At 42.4% G+C, this 26,145-nt stretch overlaps 1 protein-coding gene across 1 annotated transcript in view; it reads right to left on the bottom strand.

Moving 5' to 3' along the window:
• Positions 1-26,145, bottom strand: part of atrnl1a (attractin-like 1a) — a gene marked incomplete at both ends in the record, with an annotated part of 698,456 nt that overhangs the window by 247,966 nt on the left and 424,345 nt on the right. The window contains 2 exons of the mRNA XM_079559364.1: positions 19,869-20,026; positions 23,284-23,362. Of these exons, the coding sequence (XP_079415490.1) occupies positions 19,869-20,026; positions 23,284-23,362 (237 nt within the window). The remainder of the gene's footprint in view (positions 1-19,868; positions 20,027-23,283; positions 23,363-26,145) is intronic.

Raw genomic sequence — 26,145 nt, 5'->3', positions numbered from 1 at the left:
TAGAGGTTGACCAATTTCGTTTTTTCTAAGGCTGGTGCCAATTTATTTTTGGCCAATGGCCAATTTGATCAGATTTTTCCGAAAGTCACATTTTACAAATGTTTAACTTGAGGAAAATCAAGGTGCCTCTCCAGCCGGCGTTCATACAGGGAGAGAACATCGAGGATGTGAGGACTTATAAATGTCCTGGATGAAAAACTGGACCCCAAATACCCTCTAAAAGAAGTGGCAGAGCGAGAGTTTTTGGTTATGTCACTTCCGCTACGTTCCTTTTGTCAGTTAGAGTTTGTGCACAAGATCAGGGGCCTCATTTATCAAACTGTGCGTGAGACTCTGACTTTGAAAGTGCGTAGGAAAGTAAGGAAAAATTCTGTACGCAAAGTTTGTTTCCAATCTATAAAACCCTGCGTATGCGGCGGGACGCACACCTGAGCGCAATCTTTCCTTCGCTGATTACACCTTGAGCAGAAAGCTGCGGACCTCACGCCACGCCCTCTGCCCGCCTCCATTTGACCATAAAAGGCAATGCAAAGTGACTTATGAATGAGATTTCCCTAAACATGAGGCGATAATGAGTGGGTTTTACCGAAGGCGAGGTGCAGAGAGGGAGGGGCTGATGCTGCTGCAGAGAGGGCATATTACATTACATACATATTCCATCAATACAACTTTTCAAAACACATGTTTAGAACGTAAAGAAGAGCCTTAAGTGTCGGCTAGATTTGCCATTAGCAAGATTTGGATTTGCCAATAAAACACGATAAACTGTGGAGCATTTCAGTCAAACTCCAGATTGCACACGCTGTACATTAGGTCATGTTCTGTGTAGGATGAAGCAGCGGTTCGGCCCGGGTGGAGTGAGTGAGGAGAGGTCAGTGTCTGGGTGGAGTGAGTGAGGAGAGGTCAGTGTCCGGGTGGAGTGAGTGAGGAGAGGTCAGTGTCCGGGTGGTGTGAGTGAGGAGAGGTCAGTGTCCGGGTGGAGTGAGTGAGGAGAGGTCAGTGTCCGGGTGGAGTGAGGAGAGGTCAGTGTCCGGGTGATGTCTCAGGAGGGCGTGCAGTGGAGCCGTGGTGCCGGTGCGCACTGCATAAAGACGGCCTCGTCTGAAGGTCATGTGACCCGAGCTTTGGACCTAAACCCAGTTGGTCAGACTTATGTCTAGAGATGACTCAAAGCACTGGACAGCGGGGTCATTCCTGCTTCCCGTTTAAAAGGCTTTAGGGCCAGTGCGCATACGTGCATGTGTACGAGCGCGCACCAATATTCACAAACATCGTGATAAGTTGCTTATTTCATTCTAACCTTTGTAATTGCTGAAGAAAGTAAATTCAAACCATTTCAAACCTAACCAAACCAAACCTGACTTCCTCAAACAAGTCATGTCTCTGCTCTCCCGTCTCTCAGCAGTGTTTTTGAAAAGTGCGTACCTCGAACGGGAGCTATTTAGTTTGCGTGGAGGAGCGCAATGTTTCACGTTCAGTTTGTTTTCTATAAATACCAACTTTGGTGCAGAGGAGCGGCTACGCAAAGTTTTGGCCTCATTTTGTGCGCAGCAAGCTTGATAAATGAGGCCCCTGGCCCTTAGACTTCCAGACATCACATTAAGCGACTTTTGACAAAGTTTCCTGTCAGTTTATCTACTTTAGACAGGTGCCTCAGAAAGTCCTGGTCTGGGCTGGACTTGTGTGCGTGGAGTTTTTTATGTTCTTCCCGTGTCTGCCTTTTAGTTCTTTGGTCTCCTCTACCACTAAAAACATGTCCAATAGGTTTCTTTCTGGGTCCAGGTGAACGGTGTGTTTGAGAATGTGAATATGGGACAATGGTTAATCGGTTGTGTCTGGCACGTTATCATTATTGCACCTAACTGAATAAATCCCTGGAATCCGATAGATAACTTGTTCTCCAGATCACTTCACTCAGTGAGTGCACTCTGTGTCTCCAGTTTCCCCTGTGGTTATTTGCTCTAATGCAGGAGCGGCTCGTCAGAGAGCTAGCTCCTGCCACTTATTACGTTTGTTTGGGAGAAGGATATCTGATTAGGGGCAGTGTCCGATTAAATGATGCCAGCGCGGGGGTATAAATAAGAGAGACGAAGAGTGGAGAGGAGCAAATCGAATCAAACAATCAAGCGACCAATCACGCAGTCGAGAGTTGATCTGGGGTAAAATGGCGGCGCGGCCCGACAGGAGCTTTTCATCAGCGCCCATACAGGCCAGAGCGTGGGATGGGGACCGGCTGAGAGAATATGCTCACGAGAGATTCAAGGACACATTATTCTGAACAAGTGGACAATATCGTTACGGAAACAAGATTGCTTTTCCCAGTGTTGGTGTTTCTCAGCTGTAAGTAACAATCAGGGGGAGAGTTTAATAGTTGGTGATAATACAACACTGTGAAAAACAGAATGAATCCTGATTTCAACAAGATCAATAGTTCTGGACCAGTGGTTCACAAACTTCACACAAGTACCACGTCACACAAAAGGTTGGCTTTCCGAGCAACACTACGACTGAACCCGGTCTATACCAGGTCTATACGCGGTCTATACCAGGTCTACCCGGTCTATAACAGGTCTATACCAGGTCTATACCTGGTCTATACCTGGTCTACCCGGTCTATACCCGGTTTATACCAGGGCTATACCCGGTCTATACCAGGTCTATACCCAGTTTACACCAGGTCTACCCGGTCTATACCAGGTCTACCCGGTCTATACCAGGTCTATACCCGGTCTACACCCAGTCTATACCAGGTCTATAACCAGTCTACACCCGGTCTACCCGGTCTATACCCGGTCTATACCCGGACTATACCAGGTCTACCCCGTCTATACCCGGTCTATACCCGGTCTATGCCAGGTCTACCCGGTCTATACCAGGTCTATACCCGGTCTACCCGGTCTATACCCAGTCTATACCAGGGCTATACCCGGTCTATACCAGGTCTATACCCAGTTTATACCAGGTCTACCCGGTCTATACCAGGTCTATACCAGGTCTATACCCGGTCTATACCAGGTCTATACCAGGTCTATACCAGGTGTATACCCGGTCTATACCAGGTCTATACCAGGTCTATACCCGGTCTATACCAGGTCTATACCAGGTCTATACTCGGTCTATACCAGGTCTATACCAGGTCTATACCCGGTCTATACCAGGTCTAAACCAGGTCTATACCCGGTCTATACCAGCTGTAAACCTGGGCTGAATCAGGACTAAACTACAACCACACTGAAAGAAATAACTATTAACATTTACTTAGAAAAATACTGTAAGGTATGTAAGTACTTGCATGATGATATTTGAATTAAATTGCATTACTCTAAATCAAGTAAAACTCTCTTGCCTTTATCAAGTAAAACCTAAATGATATTTGTAAATAAATCTTGAAATACCTTGAAATAAAGAAGTAAGGTGTATGTGATATTTTGGATATTTCTTTGTGTGTGTCATAGAAATACTGAGTAACTTTTATGTGTGCTGATCACATTCAAATGCTATGTATATTGTATCTGTTGCATCAGTTTATTTATTCTTATTACAAAAATAATCAACCCTCGGGTGGTCTTTGCTGGTCATTTTGACCCGCTGTTATGTTCCGGGCATTTGGATTCACTATAGTGACTGTTCATTTCTTCAACAGTCACTAGAGTAACTATTTTCTCCAAAGTAAAAGTAGATCTACCACAGTCCTGTCCACATCTGTCATGGTCCACCATGACCCACCATGACTCAGAGGAACCAGGACACACATGACCCTCCAGCAGATACAGATGACAAGGGTTTGTCAAGTTTTTTAGAATGAGAGTAAATAATGAACTAATATTTTTATTATATAAGTGATTTTCAAATACTTCTTTTTTGTAATTGTAATGATAATATTCCGTATATTCAATGTTTTAACTACATATTTGAGTTTCAGAATATGATATGAAGAGAGGGGCTGAGCTGTCAACTGATCACCACCTGGTGGTGAGCTGGATCCGCTGGCAGGGGAGGAAGCCGGTCAGACCTGGCAGGCCCAAGCGTGTTGTGAGGGTCTGCTGGGAACGTCTGGCGGATCCCTCTGTCAGTTCTGTCAGTGGGGTCTTCAACTCCAACCTCCGGAAGAGCTTCACCCAGATTCCGAGGGAGGCTGGGGACATGGAGTCCGAGTGGACCATGTTCTCCTCCTCCATTGTCGATGCGGCTGCTCGCAGTTGTGGCCGTAAGGTCTCTGGTGCCTGTCGTGGCGGCAATCCCCGAACCCGGTGGTGGCGCCCGGAAGTAAGGGATGCCGTCAAGCTGAAAAGGAGTCCTACCTGGCCTTGTTGGCTTGTGGGACTCCGGAGGCAGCTGAGAGGTACCGGCAGGCTAAGCGTGCTGCAGCTCGTACGGTCACAGAAGCAAAAACTGTCTGGGAGGAGTTCGGAGAAGCCATGGAGGAAGACTATCGGTCGGCCTCGAAGAGATTCTTGCAAACCGTCCGGCGCCTCAGGAGGGGGAAGCAGTGCTTCACCAGCACTGTTTACAGTGCGGGTGGGGGGCTGCTGACCTCGACTGGGGATGTCGTCGGGCGGTGGAAGGAGTACTTCGAGGATCTCCTCAATCCCGACGTCACATCTTCCGATGGGGAAGCAGAGGGTGGGGACTTGGAGGTGGGCTCGTCCATCACCCAAGACTGAAGTCACCGAGGTGGTGAGAAAGTTCCTCGGTGGCAAGGCTCCGGGGGGGGATGAGATTCGCCCTGAGTACCTTAAGTCTCTGGATGTTGTAGGACTGTCTTGGCTGACAAGTCTCTGCAACATCGCGTGGCGGTCGGGGACAGTGCCCCTGGATTGGCAGACCGGGGTGGTGGTCCCTCTCTTTAAGAAGGGGGATCGGAGGGTGTGTTCCAATTACAGAGGGATCACCCTCCTTAGCCTCCCCGGTAAGGTCTACTCCAGGTTGCTGGAGAGGAGGATCCGGCCGATAGTTGAACCTTGGATCCAGAAGGAACAATGCGGTTTTCGTCCTGGTCGTGGCACACTGGACCAGCTCTATACCCTCCGTCGGGTGCTTGAGGGTTCGTGGGAGTTCGCCCAAACAGTCCACATGTGTTTTGTGGATCTGGAGAAAGCGTTCGACCGCGTCCCTCGTGGTGCCCTGTGGGGGGTGCTCCGGGAGTATGGGGTCCGGGGCCCTCTGCTAAGAGCTGTCCGTTCCCTGTAGCAGGAGCTTGGTTCGCATTGCCGCAGTAAGTAAGACCTGTTCCCGGTGTGTGTTGGTCTCCGCCAGGGCTGCCCTTTGTCACCGGTTCTGTTCATTACTTTCATGGACAGAATTTCTAGGCGCAGCCAGGGGCCGGAGGGTGTCCGGTTTGGGAGCCTCAGGATCTCGTCTCTGCTGTTTGCGGATGATGTTGTTCTGTTGGCTTCAACAGGCCAGGACCTTCAGCACGCTCTGGGGCGGTTTGCAGCCGAGTGTGTAGCGGCCGGGATGAGGATCAGCACCTCCAAATCCGAGGCCATGGTTCTCCACCGGAAAAAGGTGGCTTCCCCTCTTCAGGTCGGTGGGGAGTCCTTACCTCAAGTGGAGGAGTTCAAGTATCTCGGGGTCTTGTTCACGAGTGAGGGACGGATGGAGCGTGAGATCGACAGATGGATCGGTGCGGCGTCAGCAGTGATGCGGTCGCTGTATCGGTCTGTCGTGGTGAAGAGGGAGCTGAGTCGGGGGGCAAAGCTCTCGATTTACCGATCGATCTACGTTCCCACCCTCACCTATGGTCATGAGATTTGGGTAATGACCGAAAGGACAAGATCGCGAATACAAGCGGCCGAAATGAGTTTCCTTCGCAGGGTGGCTGGGCGCACCCTGCGAGATCGGGTGAGGAGCTCATTTACCCGGGAGGAGCTCGGAGTAGAGTCGCTGCTCCTTCACGTCGAAAGGAGCCAGCTGAGGTGGCTAGGGCATCTGTTTCGGATGCCTCCTGGTCGCCTCCCGCGGGAGGTGTTCCAGGCATGTCCTAGTGGGACAAGGCCTCGTGGAAGACCCAGGACACGGTGGTGGGACTATGTCTCCGAGCTGGCCTGGTGTCGCCTCGGGGTCTCCCCAGAACAGCTGGAGGAGGTGTGTGTGGACCGGGAAGTTTGGGCATCTCTGCTGAGACTGCTGCCCCCGCGACCCGACCCCGGATAAAGCGGAAGAAAATGGATGGATGGATGGATGGAGAATATGATATAACTCTTTTTTTTTTTTTTTTTTTTATTGTTTTTTTTTATTGCAAAAAGTGCATATTTTACAGATGTGCAGAGAGGACACAATACATTTAAAGAAAATAAAAAGAAAAAAAAAAAAAAACAGAAAAAGAAAAGAGAGACAAAACAACACACATGAGGTATGGCATAAGCCAGTAGACTATTTTAAGCTACAATTCGTACCATTAGTGCCACTGTCAAATACAAACACCACAACTACTATCACCACCACCACCACCTTCCGTACCCAAACGCCGCTGTCGCACAACCATAACCACCACCATCACTATCACTACCACTACCACCACTACCACCATCCACACCAGCATCACCACCACCACCACTACTAAAATCAAAGATTTGAGTTTATAACAACAGATGACAGATGAATAGAAGAGAAGAAAAAAACAGAGAGAAGAAAAAAAAAAAAATAATAATAATAATAATAATAATAATAATAATAATCATAATAATAATCATAATAATAATAATAAAAAAGAGAAAATAATAATAATAAAAAAGTAAAATAAATAAGATATAAAATTAAAAAAAATATATATATATATATAGAAATAAATAAATAAAATTAAAAATAACGTTTGTAATTAAATGTGTGGCATTCCTCTCATATATGGCTAGTTTAGCCATGTCGATAAGGGCAATGTCCGCCCACTGTTCCCCACGCGTGCGACACCCAGGCCGGCACCCGCGGTCGCTCACTGTTGATCCCCCGCCAATCCTGATTCTTACTTTCTCCCTTTACAGTAGGTGCAAGTGTGTCCCTAAATAAAGTGAGGTGCATTAAAATGGGCATCGAGCTCATCCTATTCTTTGTGTTCTCCCTTTTGCAGGGTTTCTCGGTATGTCCCTAAGTAAGGTGAGGTGCATTAAAATAAGCATTGAGCTTACCCTAGTCTTTATGTTTTTCTTTTTTTTTTTTTTTTTTTTCCCTTTTTCCTTCTTTTTTCCTGAGCTAATATGATGCGTTAAAAACAGTGGCAGGGTGCCTTGGCAAGCTACACCTTAGGGCCAGCCGGGGAAGAGGCACGCTGGCAGGGACCAGAGGCATCTATGCACCATCGAATGCCAAAGCAGGCCATAGATGATCAGGATTGTAATTGGGAAAAATAAATAAATAAATAAATAAATAAATAAATAAATAAACAAAATAATAATAATAAATCAATAAAAAGACAAAAATAAATCAATAAACAAGGCAAAATAAAAACAAAACAAAAATTAAACTAAATTCAGAAGTGAAGACAAAATTAATAATAATAATTAGAATAAAGAGAGAGAGAGAGAGAACTAAGAAGTCTACTGGTGGTGGTAAAAAAGGGGAGTTGAGGCTTTGACAACTTACACTGCGTTCCAAATTATTATGCAAATGACATTTTTCTAAGATTTTCTAAATTGTCAACTCAAATGAGAGTCAGAATAATTTTCAAGTCTTTAACTGGTAGAGGATCATTTAAATGTGGTGGAAAAAATTTCCTAGTGATAACAGTATTTTTTTCAAAAATAAATATAGTAAAAACCTCAAAATCCACTGTTCCAAGTTATTATGCAACTCATCGTTTCAATACATTTTAAAGCTCGTAATTAACTGAAAATGGTCATTTGTTGTATGTGTAGCTTTAGGAGGTCATATTTACTGAAATCAAAAGCTATTTCAATCAAAAAAATATTAACAGGTCAAGTTATATTTCACCATAGGAGCCCTTGTGTGATAGCAGCTTCAAAATTCTTAAATCCATTAAAATTGTGAGTTTTTGGACAGTTTCTGCTTGGATTTCTTTGCAGGATGTTAAAATAGCCTCCCAGAGCTGCCGTTTGGATGAAAACTGCCTTTCACCCTCATAGAAGTGTTTTTTGTTGAGGCTCCAAAGGTTCTCAATAGGGTTGAAGTCAGGGGAGGAGGGGGTCCACATCATGAGTTTCTCTCCTTTTATGCCCATAGCAGCCAGTGATGCAGAGGTATTCTTTGCAGTATGACATGGTACGTTGTCATGCATGAAGAGGATTTTGTTTGGGAAAGCACGGCTCTTCTTTTTGTAGCATAGAAGACAGTGGTCAGTCAGAAACTCCACATATTTTTCAAAGGTCATTTTCACACCTTCAGGGAGCCTAAAAGGGCCTAATGGGGCCGACCAGCTCTCTCACCATGATTCTGGCCCAAACATGACTCCGCCCCCTCCTTACTGACGTCACAGCCTTGTTGGGACATTGTGGTCATTCACCAACCATTCACTACTCCATTGAGTTAACCATCCAGGGCTACACGGTGCTCATCAGTGAACAAGACTGTTTGAAAATGAGTCCTCATGTATTTCTGAGCCACTGCAGCCGTTTCTGTTCATCAGCATTCAATTAACAGTTTAGGGGAGGCCCGGATAGAAGGTTTTTGCACAACTGCAGCCTCTGGAGGGTCCTACACCTTGATGTTCGGGAGACTCCAGAGGCACCAGCAGCTTCAAATACCTGTATGCTGCTTTGTAGCATCTGTTCTCCTAATCTGATGTGTTTGTCTGGCAGAAACCGTCCATATTGTGCCTTTATCGGCACAAAACGGAGTGTGCTCTGAATCATCCACAAATCTCTTATCAGTATGATGATTACACTTAATCTTTCATGAAATATCAAAGGTTTTCATACCTAGAGCAAGGCATTAAACTATTTCACGCTTTTCATCAGCAGAAAGTCCCTTTTTCTTTACCATATTGCTTGAAAATGATGATCTGCATAATAAAGTGGAACACCCTTTTTCAGTAGTTTTTCCCTTAACTGGGCTTAACCTGACAACTAATCATCCCAGGTCTCTGAGATTCATGTCAGTGATTCATAGAGCCCCAAGACACGATACCATCCATGAGTTTCATTATTATTGCTTTTTTTTTTACCTTTTTGACACAAAAATCCAATTTGCATAATAATTTGGAACGCAGTGTATACTAACAACAGCAACAATAATAGAAATGACAATAATAGCAGAAATTAAGAAATTATAAATGAAAGTGTTTCAGATATGGGGTCCATATTTCATTGAAGGTCGATATATACTTCTGTTTGTGGGCTCTATTCTTTTCTGTTATTATATGATCAATGATAAAATTTATCCAATGGGTGATGTTACATGCTCTTTTATTTTTCCAATTTTGGAATATTATTTTCTTTGCGAAAATTAGAGAGGTCAGGAGAGCAATGTTATATTTTGTTGGAAGATTTATTTGTGCGCTATCTCCTAAGAGACACAGAGCAGGGTTTAGTGGGATTCTGTAATTCAAGATGGTGGATAAATTGTCAGTGACAGCTGTCCAGAAGGAATGTACCGGTTGACACTCCCACGTGGCATGTAAATAGGTGTCTATGCTCCCTAGAGTGCATTGAAAACATGTGTCTGTGTCTGTAAATCCCATTTTGTTCAGTCGGCTTTGTGTAAGATGTGTTCTATGGATCGTTTTATACTGTATTAGTTGCAGGTTATCATAAGTAGTAATAAAAGTATTTCTACAAATGGAATTCCAGAGGTCGGGGTTGAGAGGAATGTCCAGGTCCTTTTCCCATTTAGTAGATGGTATTGTTAAGTGATTATTTAATGATATAATTATTTTATGGAGTTTTGATGTGATCTTTTTTGTATTTGTTATCTTTAAAATCTTGTTGGTCAGAGCAGATGGTAGTAGTGTGTTTTCAATAATACTAATTTTGCTTTTAATCGTATTTTTTAGTTGTTGATATTGGAGAAATTGTTCTCTTCTGACGCCATACCTCTGGATAAGTGCAGTGAATGATATAAAAGTGTCATTTACAAATAAATGGTGGAGGTGAGAAATGCCCTTTTCGTGCCAATGTGGGAAGTGAATGGGGGAGTTATGTATTTGAAAATCAGGGTTGTGCCAGATGGGAGTGTATTTATTTGGTAGTAATGAGGAGTTAGTGATCTTGTTGATTTTCCACCATGATATAACTATTACATCCAGCAGACGTCTGCAGTTTTGTCTAAAGCAGATGCTCCATGACTTCCTTCCTCACTTCTCAGTCTGTGTCTGAAGAGCAATGAGGCCTCAGCCTTTTTACTGGAAAACAAAGAGCTCACTGTATTTAGCGTCATGTTACTGTCACTCATGGTGTCTGACCTAAAGTCTAACTCTGAAGAAAGTCAACTCACATTTACACTGAGAGGGTTGGAGGGGCGCCCCCTTGTGTCACCTTGCATCCAAATGCCCGGAACATAACAGCGGGTCAAAATGACCCGCAAAGACCACACAAGGGTTGATTATTTTTGTAATAAGAATAAATAAACTGATGCAACAGATACAATATAAATAGCATTTAATAAAGTAATCAATTTTTGTATGTGATCAGCACACATAAAAGTTACTCAGTATTTCTATGACACACACACAGAAATATCCAAAATATCACATACACCTTACTTCATTATTTCACATAAGATTTATTTACAAATATCATTTAGGTTTTACTTGATAAAGGCAAGAGAGTTTTACTTGATTTAGAGTAATACAATTTTATTCAAATATCATCATGCAAATACTTACATACTTACAGTATTTTTCTAAGTAAAGGTTAATAGTTATTTCTTTCAGTGTGGGGAAGCTCATCTCATTGGTCAGAGTGATAGCCCGAAGGATTCTCGTTTAGTGTCTGAGATCAGCAAAGTGAGGGACTTTAGAAAAAATATATAATTATTCAATATTACTTATGTTTCGTCAAACCAGGCGCTCAACAAAACCTGAAACAAAATTAGTGAAACATTTAGGGCCCGATCTTGTGCCTCAAAACGCAGACGATAGTGTGACATTTTGCGCTTAGTCAGAGCACACTTTGTGATCTTTCCACTCCAGACTTAGCGCGTTTATGTGGGTGGAGACGCACATTTTCCTCCAACCAGATCGACTCCGCGACCAGCAGAGGGTTGTGGGGGAGTGGGGGGTGAACATGTGCATTTGTTTTGTCTGGCCTTCACGCCAAGCACGGGCCGGTCCGCGCCACAGCGGACGCCGCTGTAGCTCTTCTACTCTCGAGAAAATAGTTTAGCTCAGGATGGGGTAAATAAAGTTTTTAGTTTGACCTGTGAGAGCCTGTCATGTTTAAGAAAGAACACAAGGCAGCGCATTGTAAAGGAGGAAATGAATGTCAGCAGTGTTCCCATCAGAGCAGTCACCTCCTCTTGTGACGCCCCCTCACAGGTGGTGGGGGTGAACGGCGCATATAGCTCCGCCAGTCGGAAAATAACTCGCCAAGAGCCTGCGCCCCTCCGTGCGCCACCACAAGATCTGGCCCAAAAACTTATAGATATCACTTTAAATAGATACAATTTATTGTAATGTGTGGACATTCTTGAAATTAGAGCATTTTTTCATGGACCTACACAGTAATTAACTGTAATTAATTGTGTTTAATTAATTTTCAGAAGGGTGATTAATCCGATTATATAACTGAATGGATAATGTCATTTTTGGATCTGAGTGTCTTTGCTCTGATGGGACTGAGCTTATGGCCTTAAAGGAATAGGCCACCGTTTTTACATACCAAGATATGTTCTTACCTAACCTTAGTCGAGTTAATATATACCCGTCTGGTCTTTGTCCGTGCGCTCTGTCACGCAAACGGAGCACATAAGCAGCCTCTCCCACATGTCATATAGCTCCAAAAAAGCTCACGATAGAAGCTACCAAGCTCTTCCACGTGTTCCCTACTTAAATAAAGTTACGTGAAGTGTTTTCATGCGAAGTATATTTACACAGAAATGTAACATGTCGATTTTATAAGCAGATAAAAAGGGAAACTATATTGTGAGGCGTAATGATACGAGGAGCAAAACGTCCACGCAGTAACTCCTAAAGACTTCCCCCGCTCACTTCTGTCAATAGAAGCTGCGTGACTTGGAGGAGCAGCTGCTCAGAGAGCAGGATTCAGGAGGATTACTGAGAGCTGCGTGAATGAAGCCACAAACCACTCTGGGGGTGTTTTTGATAAGGAAATAGCATAACAACATGGCTAAAAGCTCTAAAAAGTCGATTTTGCATGATATAGGACCTTTAAGGCCAATGTGCAGCTAAAGTTGGTCCTCTTCACAAACAATTCCAACACTCCAGATTGATATCACAGAGCTAATGTTAAAAAATCAACATCACCCATCTGCGCACTTCATCTTTGATCTGCCCACCACTCTGGGGCCCCCCTACACGTGACTCTCCCAGTCCACAGCATGCCTACATGTTATTATGTTATATCTGCACTTCAACCATATGTGTCTCATAACAAAAGAACCATTTTAATTCAGGACCATTGATGGGATGGTGCAGGTTTTGTTGATGTTTACTTCACCGAACACAGTTTGACATTTGAGACATGGATATAGTGCATTTGGAGACCAGGTCACAGCTACAACATGACCCTGCTCAGTCCATCTCCACACAGCTTTAAATGGACTTCTCTTTGTGTGTGGTAATGCGTGTGATGTGTGCACAGGAGGAAACAGAGGTGGTGAAGGTGAGCTGCAGCGGAGGGTGTGATCCGACACCTCTTCATGCCCTGGAGCAGCCCCCCGTCCTAGGTGAGGTCAGGGCAGCGGCCATGGTCGACTGAACACCAGACTATTTCAGCTCGATGACTCACACATGTGCCAAAATAGCCCTGGTGTTGGATTTGGTGTCAAACAGGGCAGTGCCATCCTGAAAACATGTATGTATTACTCGACATCATTTATGCACACCACTTTACAGATGTTTCAATTTTTTGTGCAAACAGGATTTACTGCCAGTACTTATTATTCATCATCTTATTTCTCACTCATTTCATCTTCCACCGGTGGTCCACTGGTAAGTGTGTACTCTGCACTCAGAAGCTGTGGCCCATTAGGTACTGTGTATAATTATTTAACTGCCCTGTTTTGTATTGTATAACTGTGATTGCCTAATTGCAAAAATGTATTTAAAGCAGTACTAAGTAACTTGTTTACCTTAAAGCCACACCGCGTAGAAATTTACCCAATAAATACAATTGAAATACAAGCACCAGGAGAGGGTACGTCTCCAGCTCGTCTCCATGGAGATGTGACTAAAGGCAGTAGAATTTGAGATTTAAACAGGTTAGTTTGTCATTCAAATCCATTATGTTATTACACACTGCAGTAACAGCATTTTCATTGTTGGGCTGGTCATTAGGAGCATGTTTAGTTTTGCTGGCAACAGTATAGTCCAAAATGTTACGCAGTGTACCTTTAATGAATCCTTTCCGTAGTCCCTCTGGGGGTAATACAAGTGTTAATGGGATGATTGGGGGTCTTTCATCTCCCCCTGGTGACTCAGGCCAAAAAAACACAATTACAGCTTTTCTGCACCGGGTCGGAGTCACCAATAAACACTAACAGAATCACGAAGAAGAAGCTAACAGGCTAACGGGCAAAGCTAACTGCGGGCTAGCTCCACTTAAACAGTATGTACAGCCAAGCTTGAGTGAAAAAAAATATCTTCATTGTGTAATTGGATGAACAATATCCCTCTGTCCCTTTGACATTTCTGTCAGTGTAGGATTTACTCTCACGGACAATTAATGAGTAAAAAAAAATGTTTTTTCCTTTTTTCTCCACACATGACGTTGTGTGTTCCTCCCAAACTATTCAACTTTGGGACCAACGGTCCAATGAATATTTGTCCGGTTGTGCTGTGGAACATCCAAGAGCTCCTTCACAAACCAAAGTTGGACCATTCCTCTTTACAAAACTGCTGCAGTTCAGTGAGATTTCTGGGCGTTCACTTACTTTCTACACGCTGTATTGTGAACGTTTACATGTTATGGCCAATAAAAATATAATAAAATGTAAATGTTTGGGTGGCATTAGTTTAAGCAGATACTGTTAACTTATTCTTATGATTCTGATGAAGATCAGACCACATTTTATGACCAATTTAGGCAGAAATGTGAGAAATTCCAAAGCGTTGACATACATTTTTCTCCCACTGTATCTAAAATTGGCTAAAGGCACACATGTATTTTCTTTGGAGGTTTGACCAGCACTGTGGTGGTTAATCTTGATTACCACCACACTTCCACACTTCCTGACACCGTGTCTCAGTACCTGTCAAATGTTTCCGTTTTGTCCCAAAGATCGATCCCTCTATGCATATCTGTATAATATCTCATTATACCTCATCCGCAGGTCCGTGTGAGGCGGCTGCCCTTTGCCGGCGAGAGGAGCCAGGGGAAGGTCATGGGGGTGCGCTGATCAGGTTTCACCGCGTCCGCGTGATAGGCCTGATCTGTGTAATTATCTTCTCACTTTTCACCGCAGCAGATACAGCAGGCCTGATAACGCAGGGTAATGGGAAATGCATAAGCAGAGGGAGATCGATGGACAAATGAGCCGCGACCGGGAGCACGACACGCCGCAATAAACGCCAACATTTATATCCCCCATATATTCAGCCAACATCAGGCTGATAATGGGCGAGTTATGGAGGACGGGTATTAGCTCTGTGTGAATGGCACTGATTATCTGGGTTACACATTAACTCCATACACTTTGATAGGTGGACTAAAAGGCGCCATTGTGGCGCATTGATCACCGCCTTCCGTCATGATGGTCAAATAGGCTTTGTCAAAGTCTCTTTCATTTACTGAGACAAGTTTAACAAGTTTACAGCTCCCACCCAAATCTCTGAGCCCCCCCCAACTGTGCCAAAGTGACAGCTTAAAAAGATATTCACAAGCATTAACTTGGATTCCAGAAGGTATTAGTGGCCATACCGCCTATGCTATGCCCAATCCCGTCAGACCTTGGAAGCTAAGCAGGGAAACACCAGGAAGCCTAGCGAATGTAATGCGTGAGTGAGTGGTGGTCGGAGGGGCCGATGGCGCAGACTGGTTGCCTCGCTTCCGTCAGTCTACCCCAGGGCAGCTGTGGCTACAATAGTAGCTTACCACCACCGAGTAAGGAGTGAATGAATAGTGCAATGTAAAGCGTCTTTGAGTGTCCAGAAAAGCGCTATATAAAACCAATGCATTATTATTAAATCAACATTTCTTATTTTAACTACCTCTGATACATAATGAGGTTGGTATGCTGTTGCCACAGTCGCCCTTGGGGCACAGTGACAGAAGCTGCATACATCTAAGCAGATTAAAAACCTTAACAGATATTGTAAATTGATTTATTCTAAAATAGGAAACACTGACTTGGAAGTATAAATAAAATGATTTGTTATGGAGTGGAGTGGAAATAGCTTAATAGGCCTATGTGAGTGACAGACACACAATCTTTAAATAAAAAATGGTGAAAAAAGTTGGTATCATTCACCCTTTAACCCTTCATTCATACAGCAACTTAATGCACTGATAAGAGCGAGCATGGGGCTGTGAGCACAGTATCAAATGTTGCTTTTCAAGAACAGGATCATGAAAGATGCATTGTAAAGAATTATGCTTAATAAGAGGACAGAATAGTGCTTACGGAGCCATTTCCATTTCCATACAATAGCCATTGTGTGATACGTCATAGAAATATGTACACATTCATGAATAAGCAGATTAACCGGTGATGTGACTGTGAAGGTGTGGAAGGTGAACCCCACTGTGCTGTCAGGAAATAGTTGCAATGCAACGCTGTTAGCATGAACGCAGTGGCAACCTTACTTTAATTCTTCACTCTTGTCCACTCCAGTCACAAGGAAGGCTCCACCAACAGTCCAGTGTGCATTGTATTCACTATGCCAAAGCATCCATTTCCATCGTCCAAAATGTGCAACGTGTAACCTTTTGATCATTCATATATTTTGTGTTTCATTGATTTAATTTGCCTGGTCAAATATGGTGTGAAAAAGTTTTAGCTGGACTGCAATGTATTAAATCACTAATCTGCTACCAGGGCGGAACCTACAAAAGCAAACAGGAAGTGGAGTAAACCAATACCAATGACCCAATAGGTTCAGTGGCTGAGGGAGCGGCCTGGGCCCATGTGGTCGTCATGCAGTATGATATATGTGAGAATATATACATTCTCACACATATCATACCCAACACACCTGACAACTATTATTTTATTTCCTTCAGAGGTATTTTTTACTATCTAGTTCCCAGCCTGATTTATTGAGCTTTGAACTAAAAAAACAACAAGGCAAAATTTGATTATTATTAGTTTTACATGAAAACATAAAATTACAGAAAACTTGCAATACATTTCTTTTCTCATATTTCTGTCAGCAATCTACAGCAGAGGTTTCCAATGGATATCACTATTGTTTCCCCCTATTCACCTGCAGAGTGTCGCCTTAATGTTAACCTCCCACTCTGCCTGAACCCTGAGAGGAGGTAACAGCTGAACAATGGCTGCTCAGAGCCAAATCACAAACACATGTAAGTGTGTGTGTTCATGAAGGAACCACCGCGGCGCACATTTCCAAGTCTGGCAAGTGAAGAAAGTTGATTTAAACATTTATTTGAGTGTATCATGGTTTGGCAGGAAAAGACAAATATTATGGATCATTTTATGACGAATATTACATTTTGGCTAATGCTTTTGAAACACTGAGAGAGTTTGTGCAATACAGAGGCAGAAACAGGATCTCGGGACTTTACCCTTCAGACTTACGCCATACGCAGTGAATGTTGCTCTTAGTTTCTGAGCATTTCATTAATGCATTCATTATGATTCTTTTTATGGCCACAAATGCCCTGGTGGTAAACTGGTGTTATTAATGAATACATTCCATTAGTTACTGGTCAGCCATTGTTTAAGCCACGCTGCAGAACTGTTTTCATTCAGAGTTGTTTTGTCAAAAGAGTTTTTACTTCTGATGCCGACACCAATACTGGGGGTTTGAGTATCTTCCGATATCCGATATCAACCGATACCAAGAGACTTTCTTAAAAGTGGCATTCTCTAAGTGAAAAAGTGAATGATCCTCTTCTTGTCATGATGTTAGGGTCAATTATCACTTATATCTATTAATAAACTAATGGAAAAACATTTAGTAAGGATTACTGGATTTTTGACACTATCTGTGGGATGGGCTATTTTACATGAACACATTGAGTGCCGCGCACATAAGGGGATTTAGCTGTTGAGGGCCAACAATCCAGACCATTTTTCATGATATTTGAAACACCACAGCATATTCTTTGTTATCAGTATGGACACATGTTATGGCTTGTTTTAAAGACAAGAATCTAAGGTCTACGTAGGTGAAATGTTTTATCAAACACTCTCCTTTCTGATTAACTCATCTCTCCTCCTCTCTCCTCACTGGAGTCACACTAACATTATGGGAAGATGCAATTGCCTAGATATATTTGTTTCAAATCAATTTTGTATTGAAGCACCGTGTGTTATCAATCGCCTTTTATCCCGTGTGCATTTAAACAGCCTGGATCTGAATTGAAGACTCACCCCGGACTTTTCTCAGTCGTCCTTGGACCGATTTTAACCATTTAAAAACTCAGAGAAACGTTAAATCTCAACTGTTTCAGTATGTACACGAGAAGCTCTGCTTTATCAAATGAGCTCCAGAGAGCGCGAGAGAAATGCCCAGATCCTGTCTCTTCACAAGTTTTTTATCGTCATCTATTTTACTTCTGTTCATCACAGAGCTACCAAAATCACACATAAGGTGTAATAGAGGGTCTAGTTTCGTAATAAAAAACCCGCAAAAAAGAGTTTTTCCACTTATGGCACTCAATGTGTTAACAGCTGATCATTACAACTGTCAAAACTAACTCAGTGATAGAATTCAATATGTATTTGTGCATCTACAGCATGCCCATATTCACTTAGATTTAGCTGGTAAAAGCGGTGTTTTTAAAATGGCCTACTGTAGACCTTGCATCGTTAGATGATCAAATCTCAATTCTATGTAATTTTGACTGATGATATTTTCTATTCTTAGATTGCAACAATATTGATGTTTTTTTAATTAATATTAATATATTAAAATTTAACATGGTTAAAAAAAAATATATATATATACATACAGACATATATATATGTATATATATATCCGGCATGGGAAGACAAGCCCCTACACGGCATGTACCACCGAAACATAACTGACGGGGCGGATATCAAGAAATCCAACCAATGGCTAGACAGAGCCGGACTAAAGGACAGCACAGAGGCTCATCATGGCTGCACAGGAGCAGGCCTTGAGCACCAGAGCAATAGAGGCCCAGATCTACCACACCAGACAAGACCCCAGGTGTAGACTGTGCAAAGAGGCCAATGAGACAATCCAGCACATAACTGCAGGGTGTAAGATGCTGCAGGAAAAGCTTACATTGAGCGCCATCACCAAGTGGCTGGTATAGTGTACAGGAACATCTGTGCAGAGTATGGGCTGGAAACCCCAAGGTCAAAGTGGGAAACACCTCCAAAGGTGGTCGAGAATGACCGGGCCAAGATCCTGTGAGACTTCCAGATACAGACGGACAAAATGGTAATGGCGAACCAACCGGACATTGTGGTGGTGGACAAAGAGCAGAGGAAAGCCGTGGTCGACATAGCAATACCGAGCGACTTCAACATCAGGAAAAAGGAACACGAGAAACTAGAGAAATACCAGGGGCTCAGAGAAGAGCTGGAGAAAACCTGGAGGGTGAAGGCATCAATGGTGCCCGTGGTCGTTGGGGCGCTCGGGGCAGTGACCCCCAAACTGGAGGATTGGCTCCAGCAGATCCCAGGAAATACATCAGACATCTCGGTCCAGAAAAGTGCAGTTCCAGGAACAGCAAAGATACTGCGCAGAACCCTCAAGCTCCCAGGCCTCTGGTAGAGGACCCGAGCAGGGGGAAAAGAGACCGCCCGCGGAGGGTGAGGAAGAGATTTTTATATATATATAAATATAAATAGATATAGATATAGATATAGATATAGATATAGATATAGACATAGATATAGACATAGATATAGATATAGATATAGATATAGATATAGATATGCAGCCTATTTTATGCAGGTTTCATATGTGTCCTTACTTTTGACCCTTCGTCTTTGTGTGTAGTTATTACAGGGTCACGTGTGAATCAGGCACTTGAGGGTCAGTCCACTTTGTCCAAATTAAAACTGTGGATACCACAGTCCTGTCCACGTCTGCTGTGTCCACCATGACTCAGAGAAACAGGGACACAAATGACCCTACATCAAGTACAATACTGGAGCTTTTTATTTTTTCAAACAGTTCTGTTTTTTCTTTTAATCTAATTGTTATGAATAACTGCTTGATTTTCAATATTTAATTTGTACTTCCAGCTGAAGGCCGAGCTGGATTTCTTGCTTCTTCATCTGTCGGTCTGTGACAGACTCAAGTGCAATGAGTCGTGAGCGTTTTTATTAGAAAAAAAAGAACACATTCTGTTTAACGTCATGTTACTGTCACTCATGGTGTCAGATTTTCTAACCTGACGTGTAACTCTGAAGAGAGTCAACTCACAGTTACTCTGAGAAGAGTGGGACCAAATACACTCTGAACAGAGTCAAATTTACTCTACAGCATTTACTGTGTGCTAGCTGCTCCACAGTGGAGACTCAGGAGTCTCTTCATTCTCACTGAGGCTCTGAGGAATCCCTGTCCTACTGCACACCCAGTGCTTTAGCCCAGTCCTTTTCTAAATGTGTGTGTTATAGAGAGCCAGTCTGACCTGTATCTTGATGGGCCAGCTGAAGTTGGACAGGTGGATGTAGAAGGTGACGTTGTGGTGGAGTCTGAAGTTGAAGCTGTCACAGGAGAAGGAGTCGCGGTGCTCTCTGATGTTGGTTCTGCTGATGAGGAACAGCTCTTCTTCTGATATGATCCCAGCTACCAACAGACACAAACAAAAGTGCGCTCAACATGACATTTCTGACACACTCTGGAGTGGGCCGTGAGTGTGAAAGCTGCTGACCTTTCATTACTCTCTTGTTTTTTTTGAGGAAATATATGCATTTTTTATAATAAGGTGCAGCAGATATAAAAGATACAAGTTTTTTATAGTAAAAAAAAAAGATCCTGTGCCTTAAACCAAAGTGAAAACGTTCCTTTGCACCTGGCAGTCATTCAGTTGAAATGATTAATTTGCAGAACTTTGCTAATGGCCATGTAAAATGGACAAAACGTGTCCACCTCCTTGTGAACTGGAACGCCACACTGGAGCCTGCAGCATGGAACACGGCTTTATCCTAATTGGAATCATCAGGGAAGAAACAAAAACGTCCCAAACTGTAAACAGGGGCTGATGTGTTCCGGGGAAGGGAAGTCCCCAGGAGCAACCAGGAAGAGGTCTGCTAAGGACACTAGACCGGCAGCTACAGTCGAATTCTTCTGGAGACCAAACTATGAGGCTGAATCATAAGCAGACAGCAGACACAGTGAGGCACCGAGGGTCATGGTACTGTTTTGTTGTAAATGACCATGTGCATTTGACCCATCCGTCTGCACTGTGGGGTACGGCTGAGGGATTCATCACAGAGGCTGCGCGAACTTTGAGGTAATGTCTCCCGTAAATAGCTACATATCCAGGCTCTATGGGGTCGGTAAAAGAAATGCATGTTCTTTTACATTTTTTCTTAGAGGGACTATACGGGGTTTATGAATGTTAAAACTAAGGATTTTCCTTCCCCTACATGTTCCAGTCATGTCCTAATGTGTAGAATGAGCTCAGATCTGGTCACCACAACTGCCTCTAAAATCCTGCACTGTCACTCAGAAAGGTGGTAATTCAGGAAGCAAGTTAGTAATTTTATGCTCACTACTGCAACCTCAGGTCTTATGCGTAACTGCAGCTTCTATATTAAAGGGATATTTCAGGATTTTTTTACATTTTTGGGCCCCATTTCCTAATTATCCAGAGTGTTGCTGATTTCTGGAGATATTTTTTTGGTAATTCATGCAGTTCTTATACTTGAAGAGTTACGCGGCACTAGGCTAGTGCAAGGCTATTTCTTTGGTATCCGCTCCACAGTGCACCTGAGGCAAATCACTTATAACACCAGTCTAACCATATAAATGTCTGTGTCGATAGAATCATTTTTGGAATATAACTGACCTTGCATCACATGAATGATCACATTTTGAGGGACTATTTTCTAGCAGATCACTCCGCCGCTGTGTAGCTTATACAACCATGAAGCTGATGCTACTCAAATATAAGGTATTTTAAATACAAAATGGTTAAAATTATTCTACCAACACAGACATTTATATGTCTGCATCTTCTCCCTGTGTCCGTGTAGGGTTCCTCTGGGTACTCCGTTATTTCCTACCACTGAAAACATGTACAATAGGTCAGGATGTTTGAAAGTGCATGTCGGGGACAAAAGAAGAAATTAGTCCACAACTACAATCCCGCGTGGCATTTTTACATGCATGAGACGCATGTGTGTTCATCAACATGCACTGTCCTGACCAATTCATGAAATAAATAGAATCAATTATTTTACAATTGTAGTAATGAAAAGACAGAACATAATAAAACAAATGAATAAAACAATAATAAAACCAAAGATATTGAGTATTATTGGTGTTGATATAGACAGCTTTGAAAACATAATTATTCTGTACATAGCTAATAGCTTTGTTGTTATTACTGTTATTATTTTATAACAGCAATAACAACGACAACAACTATTATGGAGGTCATCATCACTATCACAACCGTTCTGTCAGTAAAGCTAGAACCAGCTTATGGCTCATCATCATCATGAGCTAAACCTTAAATATTACGGTACAAATCATATCAAATATCACAAGTTCTGGACAAGAGCCTTTTAGTGGTGCAGAAGAAACAATTGTTGATGTGTTATTCTATTATTCACAAACCATGACTGTAGACCAGGGGTAGGCAATGTCAGGCCCGGGGGCCAAATCCGGCCCTCCAGCATAGAAGCTCTGGCCCTCACGATGATTTTGAGAAATAACTTCCAAGGCCTGTTAGTCTCTCAACCCCACCTGAACCAAGCACATTTTCTTCAGTTTGGCTTTACCCAAATGTAAAAGCTTCTTGAAAAAAGTGTCAATATAGCAACGAAACAAGGATGAAAACCAAAAAAGTGACAGAAAAGTGACAAAACTCAAGAAATAAGTGACAAAAAAGCAGCAATGAAGCAACAAATGGACAACAAAAACACAACAAAAAATCTACTTAGGCTTTAAGCTCCTAAAGCTTTCTGATTTGGGTAAAGCTGAACTGGAGAAAATGTGCTCTGCTAATGTGGGGGGCAAGAGGTTCAAGTACTCAAAAATGTAAAACATGCAGTCAGTTCCTTTACATTTCTTTGAAGAACAGACACTTAAGTAATATATGATGTACAACTGGCATTTGTTGAAAGTAAAAGCTTTACTTCGGGTTGGAGTGGCCCTCAGTCTTTTGACGATGAAGAAAATCGGCCCTCCACAAAGCAAACTTGCCTACCCCTGCTTTAGACTTTGTGTAACACATTTTATTTTGCAAAACAATGTAATTTAAACTTCTTCCCATTAATCACCAGAATTATGTTTGCTTATGTTTCTCTAGTCTCTTTTTTTCTGTAATTGAGAATTTCGGCAACTTGCTAAACACATGGCCGCATGTGAAGCAGACGCTTTGGATTGAGCTTGTTTCCAGCAGATCATCGATGTTAATCCTGTGACACAGATGAGGAGATTTCCATGTTCTTGTGTGAAGTACGAGGTGCAGCCAGAGTTCACACGACGCTTCAAAGGCCTCATTTAAAAGGTTCTTAATGTTCTCCCTGTTCAGAGAAAGGGGATTTGTTTTGAGGTCCCCACACGGTCTGGGGTTGAACCTGGGGGCCTGTGCACTAACCATTATGTCACCACACCACTGTCTATCTTTAGATCATATCACCACGCAATACAAAACCCGAACACCTTAAGAACGTGGAAGCCTTTGTTTTGAGCTTTTTTTCCTGATTGGCTTTCCGCTTTGTACTGTCTTGGAAGGTGGTATTGGAAAGAAAGTGTGTATGTGTGTGCATGTGTGTGTGTGTGTGTGTGTGTGTGTGTGTGTGTGTGTGTGTGTGTGTGTGTGTGTGTGTGTGTGTGTGTGTGTGTGTGTGTGTGTGTGTGTGTGTGTGTACCTGTGGAGCTGAGGGACCAGCTGATGTTGAGGTTGAAGTTGTTGGAGGCGTTGATGGACATGTCCAGGTTCTTGGTGGCCTGAAAGAAGGACAGGACAGAATCAAATGGATAAAAGTATGAAAGTACAGAAGTATGAAAGTACAGAAGTATGAAAGTACAGAAGTATGAAAGTACAGAAGTAGGCACATTTAAGATGTCATTACAGTCTAGTATAGCTGACTGTTTGCTTACACTTAATGAGCAAGAGCAATCCCATTTTTGTTTTTGTAGCTGTGGTGATATTGATTTTGAAATTTTATGGACAAACAACATCAACTCTTACATTCTTTTTATCAATCCCAGACATATCTGGACTAACTCGCCTGAACCCTTGACCCTCCATCTACTCTGAAAGGAGACCGACGCGTTGTACAATGCGATCTTACCCAAACTCCATCTGAAAGTTATTGTGCGAAAACTAAAAGTGTGTTTTCATCGACTGGGTCCAAGAATCTGTCTACACGCCGGTGATCTGAGCCGCACTCGCTCGAGGCACGGAGATAGAAGAGAAGCTGAACTTTAGAAAATCCATCCAAATGCCAATTGGAAATTCTATAGCGAAACAATTCCCATTCTAAACATTAGCAGATCTTTCAATACTTACTTTTATCATTCAGCTATTGATGTTACAGCGGTGCCATTGCTATGGGGCCCAGTGGAAAATGATGTCTGGTGAGCCCTCATTTTCAAACTACACTGGAGCAGTGGTTCTTATACCAGTATCATTTTTGGACACTGGTGTAATATTTTCACTACAGCTAATTTTGATTGGAGTCAGGACCAGGGGCAGACAGAGTTCGCAGCTAATGCTTCGCTCAGTGTCACTCAAAGCAGCAGCCAGCAGCAGAACTGTGATAACAAAAGCTAATGATTTCAATATCTTATGTTTCATTATCTTCCGGATGGACGACGACCCACAGATTTCTGTGAATCTATATTCAATAAAAGGATTAAATTAGCTTTAAATGAATTTGACTTATCGGCCAAAGGTTGTGATTCTGAAGTATTTTCAAGAAGTCAATTATATCGGCAAATATCATTACTGTGATAATTCTTTTCTGTATATATCATGCTATCATTATTTGGCCATATCACCCTGCCCTAATACTAACACTGTCTGTTAAAATAACCGTTTTAGCTTTTTAGGCTTATCTAATGTCTATTCAACAATAATCCATGGGGAAAATGCAGTACTTAAGACAAATTATTTTCTTATATAGGTCTCCTTTAGTGTGACGGTGAGTCCCGACGCCATATCATTTGAGAACCACTGCACTGGAGCGCCTAAAGAGCACATTCATGAGTCACGTCTTGTGAGTAAAAAAAAAATAGATGCTGAATCACTTTGTTGAATATTACAATGATTGCTGATGCAAATGTTGTCCATGGTTAGCACTCTGGACTCTGAATCCAGCGATCCGAGTTCACATCATGATCTCTGAATACTGACTGTATTTAACTTTCCTACTTCAGAATGTTAGCAACTGTGCCCTGTTATTTATACTGAACTGTAGTCTCTAAATCTGCCAAAAACATCTCCTTGGAATGTGCTGCAGAATCCGAGATCCAGACTTACACAAAACACCGCATGGTTTCACTGGGGCTTGAACCCAGGACCTTCTGCGTGTAAAGCAGACGTGATGACCACTACACTATGAAACCTTCCTTAAGGCCTACCTTTCTCCTCATTGACCAAATAGTCACAGCCAATTCTATTTTCCCATTTCTGATTTGTATCTTCTTGGCAGAACTATGGCCTGTTAATCCAGCAATCCAAGTCCAACTCTTTGGCGCACCTCAAAGTACCGCATTTAATGTACTCATTTCAAATAGAATGTTGGGATCTGTGCATAATGTCTTACTGAAATGCAGTCACCAGCACCTCTGGCAACCATTGTACTGACCTTAATGCAAGGTATTAAACCCAGTATCATCCAACTCATATTAACAACTGAATCAAATTGTACAAACTGCATTGAACAACACAGTGCCTTGGTGGCCATGTTCTGTATCACCCGGGAAACCGTTTGTTTTCAGGACAATAGGTGATAATATCAGTGAGCTCTAAAGCAATGTTACAATGACATGTCTGTCAGCTCCAATTGCTGAAATAGTCATCATCTGTGAATATTTACAGCAAATGAATGAATGTCGAGATGAATAGTGACGATTCATATCAGCATGGTAATCTGAGTGGTCAATACCAGTCCAGTATTGATTGAATGATGTCATTTGAAATGGCAAGATATGTCAGTATTGACCCCGATTACACTTAACCATGAGTTCAACCCAGCACTTCGTGAAGTTACTTTTCTCAGTGGAAAGTCAAAGGAATACATTCAATACAGGATTTGTTTATTGAAAATGTGCTTGCGTCTTTTGATCAGATCAGAAATATCAAATTCCTAATGCAGATTTTTTTTTGATATTTACAAATACAACGTTTTATTACTCTCCAAAGAACGGCTTTCCAAATGTTTCATGGGGTGAATACAGCTTGTGATCGGTGCGGCCAAGAACAGGCTTCACCAGTTCAAAAATGTTGAAACTTTTCTAACATAACAGTTAACTGGTATGATATTTGTGGAACACAGTTACACTCCAACCTCTTTTTGGAGTACCCCCAGTAACGGCTAATCTGACTAACAAGCAGAAAACTGTCAGCAAATTGATTCCAGTGCTATCTAGAAGACTGATACTACTAAATTGGAATAAGAAAAACCCTCCAACCTATATTAATTTGATACATGATGTTATGAAGCGTGTTCAATTGGAAAAAATCAAATTTGAATTAAAAGGGAAACTGGATGATTTTTATTGAA

This window comes from Gobius niger (genome assembly GCF_951799975.1).
Source record: "Gobius niger genome assembly, chromosome: 7".
NCBI lineage: Eukaryota > Metazoa > Chordata > Actinopteri > Gobiiformes > Gobiidae > Gobius > Gobius niger.
The sequence above is the reverse complement of the archived record's forward strand: the minus strand, read 5'-3'. Positions and strand labels throughout refer to the sequence as shown.